The sequence below is a fragment of the Budorcas taxicolor genome, chromosome 16, assembly GCF_023091745.1.
Source record: "Budorcas taxicolor isolate Tak-1 chromosome 16, Takin1.1, whole genome shotgun sequence".
NCBI classification, from domain to species: Eukaryota; Metazoa; Chordata; class Mammalia; order Artiodactyla; family Bovidae; genus Budorcas; species Budorcas taxicolor.
In genome coordinates, this window is record NC_068925.1 from 42,185,126 (window position 1) to 42,202,080 (window position 16,955).

The 16,955-nt window shown below is 40.5% G+C and overlaps 1 protein-coding gene across 1 annotated transcript in view; it reads right to left on the reverse strand.

Annotated features, from left to right (window-relative positions):
* The window catches only part of VPS13D (vacuolar protein sorting 13 homolog D), a 266,036-nt gene that overhangs the window by 138,050 nt on the left and 111,031 nt on the right, over positions 1 to 16,955 (reverse strand). The window contains exons 47-52 of the mRNA XM_052654160.1: positions 16,491 to 16,738; positions 14,618 to 14,809; positions 14,183 to 14,309; positions 12,311 to 12,453; positions 6,674 to 6,804; positions 3,651 to 3,826 (exon numbers count right to left, since the gene is read on the reverse strand). Coding sequence (XP_052510120.1) covers positions 3,651 to 3,826; positions 6,674 to 6,804; positions 12,311 to 12,453; positions 14,183 to 14,309; positions 14,618 to 14,809; positions 16,491 to 16,738 — 1,017 coding nt within the window. The remainder of the gene's footprint in view (positions 1 to 3,650; positions 3,827 to 6,673; positions 6,805 to 12,310; positions 12,454 to 14,182; positions 14,310 to 14,617; positions 14,810 to 16,490; positions 16,739 to 16,955) is intronic.

Consider the following 16,955-nt stretch of genomic DNA (forward strand, 5'->3'; position numbering starts at 1 on the left):
AAACTATGCATATGAGTACATGTGGAGAGAAAACAAGAACAGAGCAAATGTTGAAAAGTAGGAAATGTAGGTAAAGAAGAGGTGTCTTTGTACTACTCCTACAAGTTCTCTGTGGGTTTAAATTGTTTCAAAATGAAAACTTGAGGAAAGTAAAGGAAACATCTGGCCCAGGTCCCTGCTCAGTAGTTTAGGGCCACACACTGAAACTATTCAAAAGGATTAACAAAGGTATCATCCACCCCCACACTCCACACCTTTCTTTTCTTCTTTTAAGTAATCATGAGTAACTTTTCTGTTTAATTCTGAATTGGCTTCATACCACACAACAGACCTGGGCTGCCTCCACCAAAGCAGCCTATAAATCAGTGGTGGTTTTAGCTGCAAATTCCTCACCTTGCCTGCCCCCACCCCAACCTTGTGGGGAACATATGCCACTATGAGACAGGAGTTCTGGTTGAAGTCAGGATGAGGGCACTGGGGCCCTGTCCACTTCACTCACTTGGCCTATAAAGCCACCCCCCTATGAATTCTAGGAACACAGCTTGAAAACCACTATACCAGATGCAATTAACTCTAATAAGGATCAAGGCAAAAGATAAGTAAGAAAGGCACATCATCAACAAAAACAAAATCAAAGAAAAACCTCAGATAATGCATTTTTTTAAAAGTCAAATATAAATATTATTTTGAATCAACTATTAATAAATTAGACATTTTTCTGTTTTCTTACAGTAGTGTTCTCCAAAGAGAACTCACCATAAGGTATAAATAATTAAATTTTGCTTCTAAATGTGTTGAATTAGCACTGATTTCAGGCTCTTTGGCTTCAGAAGTATTTGATACAAAACATTAAAGAAGACAGAAACAAACAGAAAGACATCCCACGTTCATGGATTTAGAAGACTTAATATTGTCAAGATGTCAATGCTATGCAAAGTGGATCTAGAGATTTAATCAATGCTCATCAAAATTCCAACTGTTTTTTTTCCTCCAGAAATAGAAAAATTTATCCTAAAATTAAGATGGAATCTCTAGGGACTCCATGTAGCCAAAATAATCTTGAAAAAGAACAAAGATGGAGGTCTCACACTTCCTAATTTCAAAACCTATTACAAAGCTACTATAATCAAAACAGTCTGACACTGGCAAAAAGACAGAATATGAACGAACAGAATAGAGAAAGCCCAGAAATAAACCCTCACATATAGGGTCAAATAATTCTTGACAAGGGTGTAGAGACCATTCCGTACGGAAAAGAAAGTTTTTTCAACAAATAGTATTGGGAAAACTGGATATCCACAAACAAAAGAACAGAGTTGGACTCTTGTTGTTCAGTTGCTAAGTTGTGTCTGACTCTTTGCGACCCCATGAACTGCAGCACGCCAGGCTTCTCTGTCCTTCACTATCTCTCTGAGTTTGCTCAAACTCATGTCAATCGAGTCAGTGATGCCATCTAACTATCTGATCCTTTGTCACTCCCTTCTTCTCTTGCCCTCAATTTTTCCCAGAATCAGGATCTTTTCCAATGAATTAGCTCTTCGCATCTGGTGGCCAAAGTATTGGAACTTCAGCTTCAGCATCTGTCCTTCCAATGAGTACTCAGGGTTGATTTCCTTTAGGACTGACTGGTTTGATCTCCTTGCAGTCCAAGGGACTCTCAAGAGCCTCCTCTAGCACCACAGTTTGAAAGCATCAGTTCTTCAGCACTCAACCTTCTTTACGGGCTAACTCTCACATCTATATATGACTACTGGAAAAATCATAGCTTTGATTATATGGACCTTTGTTGGCAAACTGATGTCTCTATTGGACTCTTAACCTTATATGAATACAAATGGATCAAAGACCTATATAGAAAAGCTAAAACTGTAAAACTCTCAGAAGAAAACATAGGGGAAAAGCTTCAAGACACTGGATTTGGCAATGATCTTGCATACAACACAAAAAGCACAGGAAACCAAAGTTAAAATGGGCAAGCTGGACTATATCAAAATTAAAAACTATACATCAAAGAATACAATCAACAGAGTAAAAATGCAACATATGAATGGGAGAGAATATATGTAAATTATATATCTCTTATATCAGACTCTAGGGTTGCAGAGAGTCGGACACTTAGAATGCATGCATGTATCTCATAAGGGATTAGTATCCAGAATATATAAAGGATTCCTACAACTCAACAACAACAAAAATCCAACTCAAAAACAGGCAAAGGACTTGAACAGACATGTCAAAAAAGATGTACAAATGGCCTAAAAGCACATGAAAAGAAGCTCAGCATCGTTAATCATTAAGGAAATGAGAATCAAAACCATGAGATACCACCTCACACCCATGAGGATGGCTACTATCAAAAAAGAAAAAATAACAAGCGTTAGTAAAGATGTGGAGAAACTGGACCCTTGTGTGCTCTTTGCAAGAATGTAAAATGGTGAAATATAAATGGTGAATGTAAAATGGTCCCACTGTATAGCACAGTGAACCATATTCAGTATCCTATGATAAACCACAATGGAAAGGAATATGAAAAAGAACATATATATCTTGTTTATATAACTGAATCACTGTGCAGTATAGCAGAAATTGACACCACATTGTAAATCAGCTATACTTGAATAAATTAAAAAGAAGAAAGAATGAAACAGAATTTCACTGCACTAGAGAGAAATGTAATAAACTAAATGTTGCCACACAAAAAAAACGAGGAGTTCTGACACATGTTACAATGTGGATGACATTGAGAACATTATGCTAAGTGAAATAAGCCAGTCACAAAAAGACAAATATTGTATGATTTCACTTATCTGAGGTACCTAGAGTAGTCAAATTGTAGAGAAATGAGAACAGAGGTTGCCAGGGGTTAAGAAAGGGAAAATGAGGAATGTTGTTTAATGGATACAGAGTTTCTGTTTTGCAAGATGAAAAGAGTTTAGGAGACTGCACAACATGAACTTACCTAACACCAGTAAAGCTAAAAATGGCTAAGATGGTAAATTTTACTTTATGTGCCTGAGGCACACGAAATAGTGTCTGGGTCTTTATGTTATGCTATCTTTCTCATATGGTATGTGCATTTTACCACAATCTTTTCAAAGTTTAATACATTAAAAAAAAAAGCATTGGATGAAAGAAAAGAGTCCTCTTGTGCTAACTGACCCTGGCTTTTGTTGATTTTCCCTTAATAAGGATCTAAGGGTCACTGGGTTGGGCAAAGAAGACTACGGGATTTACTGTAATGGCATCTAATGAGAGAAGAGCTTGTACAGTGTGCAAGAATAGACAAAAACATCATCAAAGCTGCCATCTGAATGCTGACAAGAGTTGCGGGCGACCATGAGCTCAGTGCTACTCCTTGGACATGTGACCTCAGATGACAGCAACTGCACAATGGTCAAAACTGTCAACACCCCCTTTTAGTTCGTTCGATCAAAAGGTTCATTCCTATCTGCCTAGTCTTTGCAGTTTTAAGACCTTGGAGTCAGAAACATATGTGCCCATTTCATCAAGAGTAGTCTTACCAAAAGTAACTACTTGCTATTTACAACTTTATAAATATTTGATATTTATATGGTATTTACAGCTTAGTATTTATATTGCCGTACCTCAAACAAGACTACTTATTGACTAAATATAGTCTCTGCACTCACCTCATGTTGATATGGAAGGAATTATTCTTGTTGACTTCGAAGCCTCCAGACCAAATACAATTGGGAACATCCATCAGTCGGACACATAACAGCTGATCGTAGTCATTCCGTGGCCAATGGAACACCACACTGGAACCAGGAAGCGTGGAAATGTAACCTTCAGGATTGGCTGTTCCCTAAAACACGGTATCACTGGCTTTAGTCAAAAGTCAAGTCAAGGCGTAAATGTTTACTGAAAATCTGTCTACCCTGAGCCTTGCCCATCACCAGGAGCTGTTCAGGGCACCAAAGGCACAAAATGGTTCAGTTCAGTTCAGTTGCTCAGTCATGTCCGACTCTTTGCAACCCCATGGATTGCAGCACACCAGGCCTCCCTGTCCACCACTAATTCCCGGAGTTCACTCAAACTCATGTCCATTGAGTCGGTGATGCCATTCAACCATCTCATCCTCTGTTGTCCCCTTCTCCTCCAGCCTTCAATCTTTCCCAGCATCAGGGTCTTTTCAAATGAGTCAGTTCTTTGCACCAGGTGGCCAAAGTATTGGAGTTTCAACTTCAGTATCAGTCCTTCCAATGAACACTAAGGACTGATCTCCTTTAGGATGGACTGGTTGGATCTCCTTGCAGTCCAAGGGACTTTGAAAAGTCTTCTCCAACACCACAGTTCAAAAGCATCAATTCTTCGGTACTCAGCTTTATTTACAGTCCAACTCTCACATCCATACATGACTACTGGAAAAACCACAGCTTTGACTAGACAGACCTTTGATGGCAAAGTAATATCTCTGCTTTTGAATATGCTATCTAGGTTGGTCATAACTTTCCTTCCAAGGAGTAAGCATCTTTTAATTTCATGGCTGTAGTCACCATCTGCAGTGATTTTGGAGACCCAAAAAATAAAGTCTGACACTGTTTCCACTGTTTCCCCATCTATTTGCCATGATCTTAGTTTTCTGAATGTTGAGCTTCAAGCCAACTTGTTCACTCTCCTCTTTCACTTCCATCAAGAGGCTCTTTAGTTCTTCTTCACTTTCCGCAGTAAAGGTGGTGTCATCTGCATATCTGAGGTTATTGATATTTCTCCCGGTAATCTTGAATCCAGCTTGTGCTTCATCCAGCCCAGTGTTTCTCATGATGTACTCTGCATAGAAGTTAAATAAGCAGGGTGACAAGATACAGCCATGACGTACTCCTTTTCCTATTTGGAACCAGTCTGTTGTTCCATGTCCAGTTCTAACTGTTGCTTCCTGACCTGCATTTCTCAAGAGGCAGGTCAGGTGGGCTGGTATTCCCAACTCTTGAAGAATTTTCCACAGTTTATTGTGATCCACATAGTCAAAGGCTTTGGCATAGTCAATAAAGAAGAAACAGATGTTTTTCTGGAACTCTCTTGCTTTTTCCATGATCCAGCGGATGCTGGCAACTTGATCTCTGATTCCTCTGCCTTTTCTAAATCCAGCTTGAACATCCAAAAGTTCACGGTTCACGTATTGTTAAAGCCTGGCTTGGAGAATTTTGAGCATTACTTTACTAGCGTGTGAGATGAGTGAAGCTGTGTGGTAGTTTGAACATTCTTTGGTATTGCCTTTCTTTGAGACTGGAATGAAAACCGACTTTTTCCAGTCCCATGGCCACTGCTGAGTTTTCCAAATTTGCTGGCATACTGAGTGCAGCACTTTCACAGCATCATCTTTCAGGATTTGAAATAGCTCCACTGGAATTCCATCACCTCCACTATCTTTGTTCGTAGTGATGCTTCCTAAGGCCCACTTGACTTCACATTCCAGGATGTCTGGCTCCAGGTGAGTGATCACACCATCGTGATCATCTGGGTCATGAAGATCTTTGTTGTATCGTTCTTCTGTGTATTCTTGCTACCTCTTCTTAATATCTTCTGCTTCTGTTAGGTCCATATCATTTCTGGCCTTTATTGAGCCCACCTTTGTATGAAATGTTCTCTTGGTGTATCTAATTTTCTTCAAGAGATCACTAGTCTTTCCTATTCTATTGTTTTCCTCTATTTCTTTGCACTTTTGCAAAGAAGTCCATTGAGGAAGGCTTTTGCATTGAGGAAGGCTTTCTTACCTCTCCTTGCTATTCTTTGGAACTCTGCATTCAGATGCTTATATCTTTCCTTTTCTCCTTTGTTTTTCACTTCTCTTCTCTTCACAGCTATTTCTAAGGCCTCCTCAGACAGCCATTTTGATTTTTTGCATTTCTTTTTCTTGGGGATGGTCTTGAAAACTGCCTCCTGTACAATGTCAGGAACCTCCATCCATAGTTCATCAGGCACTCTATCAGATCTAGTCCTTTAAATCTATTTCCCACTTCTACTGTATAATCATAAGGGATTTGATTTAAGTCATACCTGAATGGTCTAGTGGTTTTCCCTACTTTCTTCAATTTAAGTCTGAATTTGGCAATCAGGAGTTCATGATCTGAGCCACAGTCAGCTCCTGGTCTTGTTTTTGCTGACTGGACAGAGCTTTTGCATTTTGGCTGGAAAGAATATAATCAGTCTGATTTTGGTGTTGACCAACTGGTGATGTCCATGTATAAAGTCTTCTCTTGTGTTGTTGGAAGAGGGTGTTGCTATGATCAATTCGTTCTCTTGGCAAAACTCTATGAGCCTTTGCCCTGCTTCATTCTGTACTCCAAGGCCAAATCTGCCTGTTACTCCAGGTGTTTCTTAACTTCCTACTTTTGCATTCCAGTCTCCTATAATGAAAAGGATATCTTTTTTGGGTATTAGTTCTAAAAGGTTTTGTAGGTCTTCATAGAACCGTTCAACTTCAGCTTCTTCAGCATTACTGGTCGGGGCATAGACTTGGATTACCATGATATTGAACGGTTTGCCTTGGAAGCGAATAGAGATCATTCTGTTGTTTACTCACATCAAAAAACTTAGTGTTGATGGGGAGATAAGTCATTAAAATGAAATGTGACATTCAAATTTAAATGACATTAAAATTCACTGTGCTATTAAATAGGCACTCATCATTCTTCAAAAGCAAGCTGCTTACCTGTCCCCTGGCAAATTCCCTCTGTGCAAATGCAAGCTTGTGGGATGACTTATTATCTAACAGGTAACGAGGGGCAAAGATGACCATACAGGTGTCAATATATCGGCCTCGGCCTTTCTTGACATCAATACCTATGAATAACAAGAACCAGTTCCATGAATTAATCAGAAGGAAAAAAGAATGGTCTAAAAGAATTAAATAGCCTTCACAATTACTTAGTTTCTCTGAGATAATGATTGTAGCACCCAGAGAGGCTGTGAGGTTTCCTAAGAATAGAACGAAAATAGCAAAAACCTTCGAAGAATTTAGACCTAAAAAAGTCTCCTTGGCAACATCAATATCCCCATAACTCCCAGCTTCTTCATAAAGTGTGTACAATTGTAACAGCAACTAAAACAAACAGGTGTTTAGCTTGGTTTCCATTTATGAAGCTGACTACTAAGATGGTTTATGTGACACATTTCTCCTTACAAATGGGACACAAAATTTCCTCCTAAAGAACATTCAACCCTTTTGCAACATAGAGGACAATCTGTGTATTACTTAACTGCATTCTGCAACTGCCCTAAACTCAACTGACTCTTAGTATTTTCTGTCAGCCCAAGAATCCAGCTCAAATATAATGCTAAATACTACTGAATTTATTCCTTCATAAAATAAAGGTTTTCGGCACCTAATAGGTACTGTGAGGAAAAAAGACAAACAAAAAACATACTAAGGAAAGAAAGTCATAGTCAATCAAAAGGAAATCTCTAAACACCAAGTTCCAAAGAAAGAAAAATGAAATAACACCATATTATCTCAAAAACTCTGATAATAACTTTTAAAAATCCAAAATTCAATGGATGAGTTCTTTCATTCATTTAGACAATGAATAAAGTAACTATATTCAAGGCCTTGGGTTGAACTCTGGTTATACAATGATAATATTTATGGTAAAAAATAACAAAAAATAATAACATTTATTGAACTTTTAGTACACATTACACCCTCTTCCAAAGGCTCAACATTTAATTCTTACAACAACCTTGTGAGTTAGATATTTTCATTCCTTCATTTTTGCAGATGAGGAAACTAAGGCAGGAAAAGATAAGTGACTTGTCCTTAAGTGACACAGCCAGTAGGTGGCGTAGCTGGATTAATCCCAGGGAGCCTGCCTCGGAGACATACACAAAGGACCCTACTCTTGAGAAATCAGTATGCAGGTCAGGAAGCAACAGTTAGAACTGGACATGGAACAACAGACTGCTTCCAAATAGGAAAAGGAGTACATCATGGCTGTATATTGTCACCCTGCTTATGTAACTTCTATGCAGAGTACATCATGAGAAACGCTGGACTGGAAGAAGCACAAGCGGGAATCAAGATTGCCAGGAGAAATATCAATAACCTCAGATATGCAGATGACACCACCCTTATGGCAGAAAGTGAAGAGGAACTAAAAAGCCTCTTGATGAAAGTGAAATTGGAGAGTGAACAAGTTGGCTTGAAGCTCAACATTCAGTAAACAAAGATCATGGCATCCGGTCCCATCACTTCATGGCAAACAGATGGGGAAACAGTGGAAACAGTGTCAGACTTTATTTTTTGGGTCTCCAAAATCACTGCAGATGGTGACTGCAGCCATGAAATTAAAAGACGCTTGCTCCTTGGAAGGAAAGTTATGACCAACCTAGATAGCATATTCAAAAGCAGAGACATTACTTTGCCGACTAAGGTCCGTCTAGTCAAGGCTATGGTTTTTCCAGTAGTCATGTATGGATGTGAGACTTGGACTGTGAAGAAGGCTGAGTGCAGAAGAATTGATGGGTTTGAACTGTGGTGTTGGAGAAGACTCTTGAGAGTCCCTTGGACTGCAAGGAGATCCAACCAGTCCATTCTGAAGGAGATCAGCCCTGGGATTTCTTTGGAAGGAATGATGCTGAAGCTGAAACTCCAAAACTTTGGCCACGTCATGCGAAGAGTTGACTCATTGGAAAAGACTTTGATGCTGGGAGGGATTGGGGGCAGGAGGGGAAGGGGACGACAGAGGATGAGATGGCTGGATAGTATCACTGACTTGATGGACATGAGTCTGAGTGAACTCCGGGAGTTGGTGATGGACAGGGAGGCCTGGCGTGCTGCGATTCATGGGGTCGCAAAGAGTCGGACACGACAGAGCGACTGAACTGAACTGAACTGAACTTAAAGACAAGTATCGAGAGACCATAAAAAGAGAAGTGACTTTAGGATATGACAACCAGATGTCCCAACATATTTTAATTATAAATATTTTGAACTTTTAACTCCCTAATTCACTTGTCTTTATTGTAAATCTCAAAAAGAGCTGAAAAACTGAGCAAATCACAGAAACAAAATCACTCATTGACTCTGTATCTAAGAAATGCTCAGTAATACTGGAACAGTCAGCAAGATCCTCTGGAGAAGGGAATGGCTACCCACTACAGTATTATTGCCTGGCGGATTCCACGGACAGAGGAGTTTGGCAGGCAATGGTGCACGGGGTCACAAAGAGACACGACTGAGTGACTAACATATTTTCAACACTAAAACTCTGTATCTAAGAAACGTTCAGTAATACTGGGGTAGGGAGATATACCCCCATCACTTTTCTATGACACACAGAAAAGCATTAATTGTCAGAAATCAACCTTATCATGTAATAGTTCAGTTCAGTTCAGTCACTCAGTCATGTCCGACTCTTTGCGACCCCATGAACAGCAGCACGCCAGGCCTCCTTGTCCATCACCAACTCTTGGAGTTTACCCAAACTCACGTCCATTGAGTCGGTGATGCCATCCAACCATCTTGTCCTCTGTCATCTCCTCCTCCTGCCCTCAATCTTTCCCAGCATCAGGGTCTTTTCAATGAGTCAGTTCTTTGCATCAGGTGGCCAAAGTATTGGAGTTTCAGCTTCAGCATCAGTCCTTTCAATGAATACCCAGGACTGATCTCCTTCAGAATGGACTGGTTGGATCTCCCTGCAGTCCAAGGGACTCTCAAGAGTCTTCTCCAACACCACAGTTCAAACCCATCAATTCTTCTGCACTCAGCTTTATTTATAGTCCAACTCTCACATCCATACATGACTACTGGAAAAACCATAGCCTTGACTAGACAGACCTTTGTTGGTAAAGTAATGTCTCTGCTTTTTAATAAGCTGTCTAGGATGAGATGGCCGGATGGCATCACCGACTCAATGGTCGTGCGTTTGAGTGAACTCCAGGAGATGGTGATGGACAGGGAGGCCTGGCGTGCTGCGATTCATGGGGTCACAAAGAGTCGGACACAACTGAGTGACTGAACTGAACTAAACTGAACTAGGTTCGTCACAACTTTCCTTCTAAGGAGCAAGCGTCTTTTAATTTCATGGCTGCAGTCACCATCTGCAGTAATTTTGGAGCACCCAAAAATAAAGCCAGCCACTGTTTCCATGGTTTCCTCATCTATTTGCCATGAAGTGATGGGACCAGATGCCTGATCTCAACTAATATACCTATTAAAGGTATATTTGATATCACAGAAAGAGTCTATAGCATCAAGACTCAATTTAAAAAAATTTTTTTGTTTCCCTTTTATCTCAGATTGCCCTGGGAAACCCTTAACAAATGAATAGCTGATAAGATCAAAATATAAATCATCCTTATTGGAGGTACATGTTAAGGTTACCTGGTCAGGCCCTGCCTGGCTTTTCCACTTGTGTCTGTGCTTTCAATTTTCCTGATAGGAAGCTAGTTATCTATCCAATCCTTCAAAAATAGTCATATAAGAGATTCCACAAATTCTCTTAATACATGCCAAGATCTTATATAAAATCTCATCTTAGCTCAAACTCTCTTCCTTTCTTTAGTGTAACAACGAAATGTGAAACACAGTCTTGTCCCTAAAAACATAAGTGACATGTTCTAATGAATGCATTTAGCATCTAAGTGTGTGTGTGCACTCACTGCATAGTTCCACTGGACAGCTCGCTGTGCCTTTCAGCCAGAACTCTGCGCTTCCTTAGCGCCAGCTGCTTGGAAAGGCACAGGTACCACCATGTTTCCTCCAATCTGTCCCAACTATGGCTTCTGGCCAACCTGCAGGGGCTTGCTTTGGAAACTCTATCAAGGACCAGACACCCCAGCAGAAAACCAAACTCAGCATGAAGTTTGCCTAAAGGGATGGAGTGAACAAACATGAAAATTGTGATCCTCAGCTGGAGGATCAGATAAAAGTTCATCTTTTCTATTAAAAGTCTTCATGTCAACTTTAAAGGAGACAGCTTCCATGTCAAGTGAGAATGCATGCAAATTCATGTTTAAAAAAAAAAAAAAAAGCACTATACTTGGAAGAGAGTCTTTCACTAATAAACCCTTTAACACTTAAACAAAGCACTGACTCCATGGGAGTCAAGGCAAACAGCTAAGTAATACCATCTCAATTTTTCCTTCTGTAGCATGACTCTCTACATCAGCACTGTACAAAACAGTAGCCACTAGTCATACATGACCACTCGTATGCACCAAAATTTAAAAAAAAAAAAAAATTCAGTTTCTTGGTCACACTCACCACATTTCTTAGTAATGTACTCTCAAGTGCTCAGCAGCCATGTGTGGCTAGTGCCTCCAAATTGGACAGTACAAGATAGAACATTTCCACTACCACAGACAGCTCAAAGGTTTCCCAATATTCAAGAGTAAACAATGCTTTGAAAGCCCAGAAGTTATATAGGAAAGGAAGGATGCACTGCTAACACTTCAAATCTGAGACATAATTAAATCAAGTTTGTCTTAATCTTTTGTGACATCTTTTGAGGCACATAGGCATAGGCACATCTTCCCTTGGTGCTCCCCACCTCTAGAATCTAAGCAAGCTTGTGCGTGTAAAGTGTTAAAGCACCAATCTAGATTAGTCATGTGTGCTCATTTGTGACCAACTCTTTGTGACTGCATGAACTCTTGCCTGCCAAGCTCCTCTGTCCATGAGATTTCCCAGGGAAGAATACTGGAGTGGGTTGCCCTTTCCTTCTCCAGGGGATCTTCCCAATCCAGGGATCAAACCTGTGTCTCCTGCACTGCAGAGATTCTTTACCACTGCGTCACCTGGGAAGCCCTCTAAGCTAGCTTAGGGATTTCTAATTATCCATAACCACCAAGTGCATTTTATATTTTTGCCTCAAATGTGGACACCTCAGTCATAATCCTAATTCCAACCCAGACGTTCCCTTTATATCTGAACAAGTCACTTAACCCCTAAGCTTCGGTTTCAAGGAAAACAATGCTTCTTACCCTCTTAGGGTTTGCAGATTTCAATGAACGCGTGGGAAATGGAGGATGAAAAGCATTCTAAGTGTTCCTATTATTGCCATGAAAAATAAGGATTCAAGCCAAACTGATACTTTCCTGACACAGGTGAGTCTGAAACTAAACAGCCTCAGACCTCAAAGGGGCAGTGTTTAGGTAGCTCCTTGGATCCCTAGGAGAATAGGTCTGTGATGATATCAATCTAGCATTCAGAGAATGGATACCTGACCCAATGGCAAATGAGAAAACCAGCACTTGCAGACAGACCAAAATGTAAGGCCAGCTTATCCCTCCAAGCCTGAAGTCGTCGGCCCATGGTTTGAATTCTCCCCCTCCCCCAAATGTAACCCACCAATGTTATAGATCAGCCCTGGGCGGTTTCCTTGCTGGATGACTCTGAGAGCTCGGACGCCACTACCACCATCCAGGGAGAAGCCCTGACACCAGCCTGGCATGCCTTCAGGGTGAATCCCCCTTCCGATTCTCATCGTGCAGCTGTGGGGCAGAAAAGCAAAGACGTATATAGACATTCATCCATAAGAAAGTCTATTCTACCTGTTCTAATCAGGAAGCCTTGCTGTGGCTGTCGGCCAAAATTAGAACTCTAACACTGACTCTTCCTCATTTTCATGTTATTCCCAAACACAGAGAGGCAATTAATCAGTGGTCAAAACTCAATCTGAGAGGTAGTCACAGTTCAGCAACGTGTGACATGTATTGACCTCCACAACTAGACATTTTCGGGGAAAACATCAATTCTGGGAGCATAAGGCATGAGGAAAATGCCACAATATCTGAAAAACAAAGATTCAAAGCAAACTGATACTTTCCTGACTCTGTTGTTTCAAGGGTTCATGAAATACCCTGAACATAAAGAGAAGTATGTACGGAAGATGCAGCTAATGGTGCATTCATTCAAGGGCCTGGTGCTATTATAATGGCAAAGCACCATGCAGTTGGCCAGCATCCTGTCATGGATCCTGGAAACATAATTCCCAGATGTGTGTTCCAGCTCCACCACTAACAAGCAATGTAACTTTGGGCAAATAACTCTCCCTGGGCCTCAGTTTCCTCATCTTCCTCAGTTTTCTCATTCCTTTGCTGTGCTGCCTAATCCACTGAAATGTTGGGAGAATCAAATGAGATCATCTACGTGGAAAGGCTTTGGAAACTGTGAATTTGACGGACAAAACAAACTGTGTTTTGAATTTCAAGTGCTGGATCTAAAACTGTCAAGATCCATTCAGGGAAACAGTGAACCTGGGCCTGCTGACCATGTCAAGCGGCTGTTTTGTGTCTCCTACTGGCCAGCACCCTGGTCAGTCCTCTCCTGATTCCAGTCCAACCTCTAGGTAGATAGATGCATCTGTATCCACTGGAGTGGCCCTCCTCTAAGTTTGCAGCATCCTTCTATAGATAATGGGGTATGGCATTTTAGCAGTGTCAGATTCACCTACATATTTTTGGGTTAAGGCTAAATATCAGAAGACCACTGTAAAAAGCAGAATGTCAAATCCAAGAAAAAATAAATAACGTGAATTAATGCCCTGTGCTTAGTCACTCAGCCGTGTCTGACTCTTTGTGACCCACTGGACTGTAGCCCACCAGGCTCCTCCATGGAATTTCCCAGGCAAGAATACTGGAGAGGGTTGTCATTTCCTTAATGCCCTACCATACATTAAGAAGGACATGTCTGCTAATCCTCACAATTGTTGCTTTTTCCTGTGTTTAAACAGGTAATGAGTGCTTTGAGATCTTGAAATGGCACACTATTTCAACAGAAAGAGATGGATTTCAGAATCTAATACAAGATGGCCTGGATTGAATTAATGGGGTGCAGGCTCTCTACCAACAGGCCAACCTGTCTTCCCTCTGAAGCCAGCTCCTCTTGCTTGCGCTGAGTGCTTCCAGGAGAGAGAAACCACGCAGAAAAGAGAGCATGTGGGTCTCTCACCATCAGCAGAGTTATGAATAGAACCACTTCAATACATGGAAAATAAAACTGGCTTTCATTATACACCAAAACCAAATGGTTTATTTTCCATATCGAATAACACAGAAATTAGATCCGAAAAAAATCCCATTAAGTCATGGTGCTGTCCCCCTGCCAAGTCAGGATGGTTATCTACAGTCTATTTCTACTTACACGGATATACTATAGCCTTTGCTAATTTTCCCCTTCCCTGGGAGCTTATTTCCCCTTCCCATAAATAACTGTACTCACAGGTTTGGCTGCTCTTTGTCAGCATAGCAGAATAAGAGAGGGCTCAGGCTCCGGGCCAGCTCGTGTTCTTCGAACTGGCCTGCAGCATCCGTCTTTGCATTGTCCTGTCTGAAGATCAGTGGTAGCCCTTTAGGAAGGAGGGGAAATGTTTATATCAATCCCACCCAGTGTATCCAAGACAGATGCAAATAATAAAAGGAAAAAATATCATCAAGGGGGAAAAAAGTGATGACTGAATTTATTCAGTGGACTCAGTCGTTGTCCAAAAGGCCAGTCTTGACCATGATTAAAGCACTTCTACAGAGTGAGAAAGGTTCAGCAGCTTACACTGTTGAGCTAATCTGTTTGCATTGGCTCCATTTAGTGTGTGGAGCAAATAAATCTGAATTCCCATGAACGACTCCAAAGGCTGACTGGAGCAGCCTCTGTACATACCAGTTTTGTTAATCAACCAATACGGAGCCGAAATGAAGATCTTCAAAGATCCTTCTGCTCGACACACAATCCGGATGGTGAGGTTGAGCTGCCGCCGGTTGGTGTCATAGAGCCTCATTCTTACCATATAGTTTTGGGTTCCGGGTGGAATGAGCAATTCTTTGCAGAGTGGAAAATTCTCCAGGGACACCCCTAAAGAAAGATAAAAGATAAAACTACTGTCTTTCTGAGTTTCACTTTATAGTTTGTCAAAAGAGCCCATAGCCAAACTAAATTTGATTCCTCTTGGAAAAGTCAGTAACTACAGTATTCATTCAACTGGCAGAAACCTTATTAGAATGGCCATCTCCCTTTAGCTGGGGTGAGAATAAATATGGTCTAGAAGTCACACTAGAGAGTCTGAACTGTGTAATAATTAGAAGAATGAAAGTTATCAGTCACAGCTCTGGTTATTCAAGAGTTGACTACACAGGCCCTTAGCTGGGTGTCTGAAACCCAATAAATGCCAAGTATAGGATAAGAGTTAAGGTTTTCTGCAGCCTCACTGTCTGGCTTCAAATTCCCAGTCTGTCCTCACAGCTGTGTGACATGGGACAAGCTATTTAACTTCACTGTGTCCATCTGCCAAAAGGGGATAACAGCAGTATCTACTTCAAGAGCTTCTTATTAAAAGTGATGCTCCCTATAAACAATGAGAGTGAAGACAAGGAGTGCTCAAAGAGCACATAGTGATGGAGGGTGGGAGGGCATTTCCATTCTATACAGGGGCTCAGTAAATGTTTGTTGAAGAAACATTTAAATATCAGAGCAAAGACCTATTTTTTTTTAACAGACAAGTAGGGTTGCAGTATTTTTTCTTTTCGAGATTAAGCTCAAGCATTTACATAGTCAAAAATGTAAGCTTTTCCCTGTGGGACACGCTGCTGAAGTTCAATGAGTTTCAGGTTCCTTATCAGTAAAATGGGGGCCACAGCTGTCTCTCTGCCTAAGACATCCATTGTTGTGAAGATCAAATGAGATGACAGAATGAAATCACTTACAAAACTGTAAAAAAGGTAAATATCTACATCCTTATTATTCAACATGTCTACAGCAGCCTTAAAGAAACATTCTTTCTGTCCCAAATCCGGAAGGACCCTCTTGCTACAAGAGCTACAGATTATCATAGTGACTCTCTCTACCTTCACTTCATTCATCCCTACAACTGAAAATGACTTGATGTATTAACTATTCCAAACCTCAATGTCTTCATCAGTAAAATGGGACTCATAACTACTGCTGTAAGGATTACACGAGAATATGTGTGTCAAAGTATTTGACATACTGCCTGGGGTACTGAGCGTGCTTGGCAAACGTTTTCCCCTTTCCTGAAAGAGGAGAGATATATGATTTTGTTCATTCTACAGCTGGTAAAAAGCATGGTTTGAAAAGACAAAATGACTTCCTTTGAGCAACACAAGAACAAAGGTTATGTTGAGTGCTTGCCTTGAGATCTTTTAGTTTTGTTCAGTTTTTTTGTTTCAACGATTTTCTATGTTAGAAGTTTTGCTTTTTTAACTGCATAAATCCTCTGAGCTGGTGCATTTTTTTCCTTTTGATGTGGATCATTGTTTAAAGTCTTTATTGAATTTGTTACAATATTTTCCTGTTTTATGTTTTGGATTTTTGGCCTGGAAGCACGTGGGATCTTAACTCTTCGACCAGGGATCAAACGTGAAGTCTCAACCACTGGACCACCAAGGAAGTCCCTGAGCCAACTTACTGCAGTATTATATGTGCTACGATTTCTCCAAAATGTATGCCAAATAGTCATAAGATATCCACTGACACTTTCACAGAATAATTACAAATAATTATTTGACTAAACCCTTACCCAGTTCAATGTTCTGGGAGGTATCAGCTGTGTGGAGAGCCACCTCCTTGCCAGGTTTCAGTGTCCCATTAATGGGCATTCCTTTAACATAAAAATCAAGTTCACAAGGGAGCAAGTTGCAGATGACCACTGTCGGCAGGAGGTATATGGTATGCCCAGGCTGTCTGAAAATCTGTTTTGCACTGTCAGAAAATATGTTGGAGGGCATGTAATCTGGGTAATTCTCCTTCTTTATGGCCACACAAAACCTGTGATGACAAAATGGTGTAAAAATCATCAGCTTGAATAAAGAGCTTGAATTTTTTCTCCTTAGATGAGTCTGAGACAGGATAACATTTAAATGGTTCAATAATTTGGTAAGATATTTGCAATTTTCAATCCAAACACATTTACTAAGGCATAATCATATCACAGTAAAAAGTATGGATTTTACATGTTCAGTTTGATGAATTCTGACAATTATAC